The sequence below is a fragment of the Octopus bimaculoides genome, chromosome 11 (assembly GCF_001194135.2).
Source record: "Octopus bimaculoides isolate UCB-OBI-ISO-001 chromosome 11, ASM119413v2, whole genome shotgun sequence".
NCBI classification, from domain to species: Eukaryota; Metazoa; Mollusca; class Cephalopoda; order Octopoda; family Octopodidae; genus Octopus; species Octopus bimaculoides.
In genome coordinates this window covers 28,271,352-28,272,408 of record NC_068991.1, presented here as the reverse complement: position 1 = coordinate 28,272,408, position 1,057 = coordinate 28,271,352, and the positions used below count along the sequence as shown (strand labels likewise).

Below are 1,057 nucleotides of genomic sequence, written 5' to 3'. Positions count from 1 at the left end.
GCAAATTATAAAAATGCCCACGGGTATATGGCGTAGTGGTTAAGAGCCCGGGCTACTAACCCCAAGATTCCAAGTTCGATTCCAGGCAGTGACTATAATAATAATAACAACAACAACAACAACAACATCGAAAAATACCTTAGGAATGAGAACCCAGATTCGAAATTTCCCCAAGACACCTGATGACACATATCCGTCAACAGTAAATGTGTAAATAATGTATAAAAATCGAAGCCTGAAATGTATTCCAGAAGACACACAAATCGTTGATAGAAGAAAGAAAAATAAAGCAAAAAGATGCTAAGTCAAGAAAGAAAAAGAAAATATATGTTAAGTTATAAGTTTGGAATAAACTTGTTGATATTAAGGGACTGTTTACTTACATATCGACGTAGTTATTTCTTGTGACATCTCCAAACCTCAAAGAATTTCTAAGAACGAGAATTTCAACTGACGTGGATTTCAGTCTTTGGTGAGTTCAGTCTTATGTGTCACCTCTCAACCTTATCTGTTATGTAGTGTGTTTTGGTAGTTTGCTGTGATTGTAGTCAGTGTTCTTTCATACTGTTTCTACATCATATGGGTTCTGGCATCGTTTACTTCGCCGCTCATGTAATGGATAACAGTCAGTCAGTTGATAGTTTATTATGATTGCGTATGTATGAGAGTGGATGTGTGTATGTGTGTGTGTATGTGCTTATATGTGGGTGTGTGTGTTTGTGCATGAGAAAGAAGGCGAAGACCGCATGTGCGTTTGCAGGTTTAACTATGAATATGTGCATATACGTGTGTTTGTGTGTACGTGTATATACACGTATGTATGTATGTATCTCTCTATCTCTCTCCAACTCCCCCTCTCCCTATATATACATATGCGCGTCTGTATGTGTATGTATGTACATGTGTGTATGTGAGTGTTTATGTGTGGGCGTGTGCTTTTGCATGAGAGAGAGAGAGAGAGAGAGAGAGAGAGAGAGAAAGAGGGAGAGGGAGTATGGGCATTCTTATGTTTAACTATAAATATATATACGTGTAAGTGTATGCGCTTCTATATGTA

The 1,057-nt window shown here is 37.7% G+C and overlaps 1 protein-coding gene across 1 annotated transcript in view; it reads right to left on the bottom strand.

Moving 5' to 3' along the window:
* LOC106867782 (uncharacterized) overlaps positions 1-941 on the bottom strand; it is a 59,995-nt gene extending 59,054 nt beyond the window's left edge. The window contains exon 1 of the mRNA XM_052971654.1: positions 384-941. Coding sequence (XP_052827614.1) covers positions 384-411 — 28 coding nt within the window. The 5' untranslated portion in view covers positions 412-941. The remainder of the gene's footprint in view (positions 1-383) is intronic.
* Between the last annotated feature and the right edge of the window lie 116 nt (positions 942-1,057).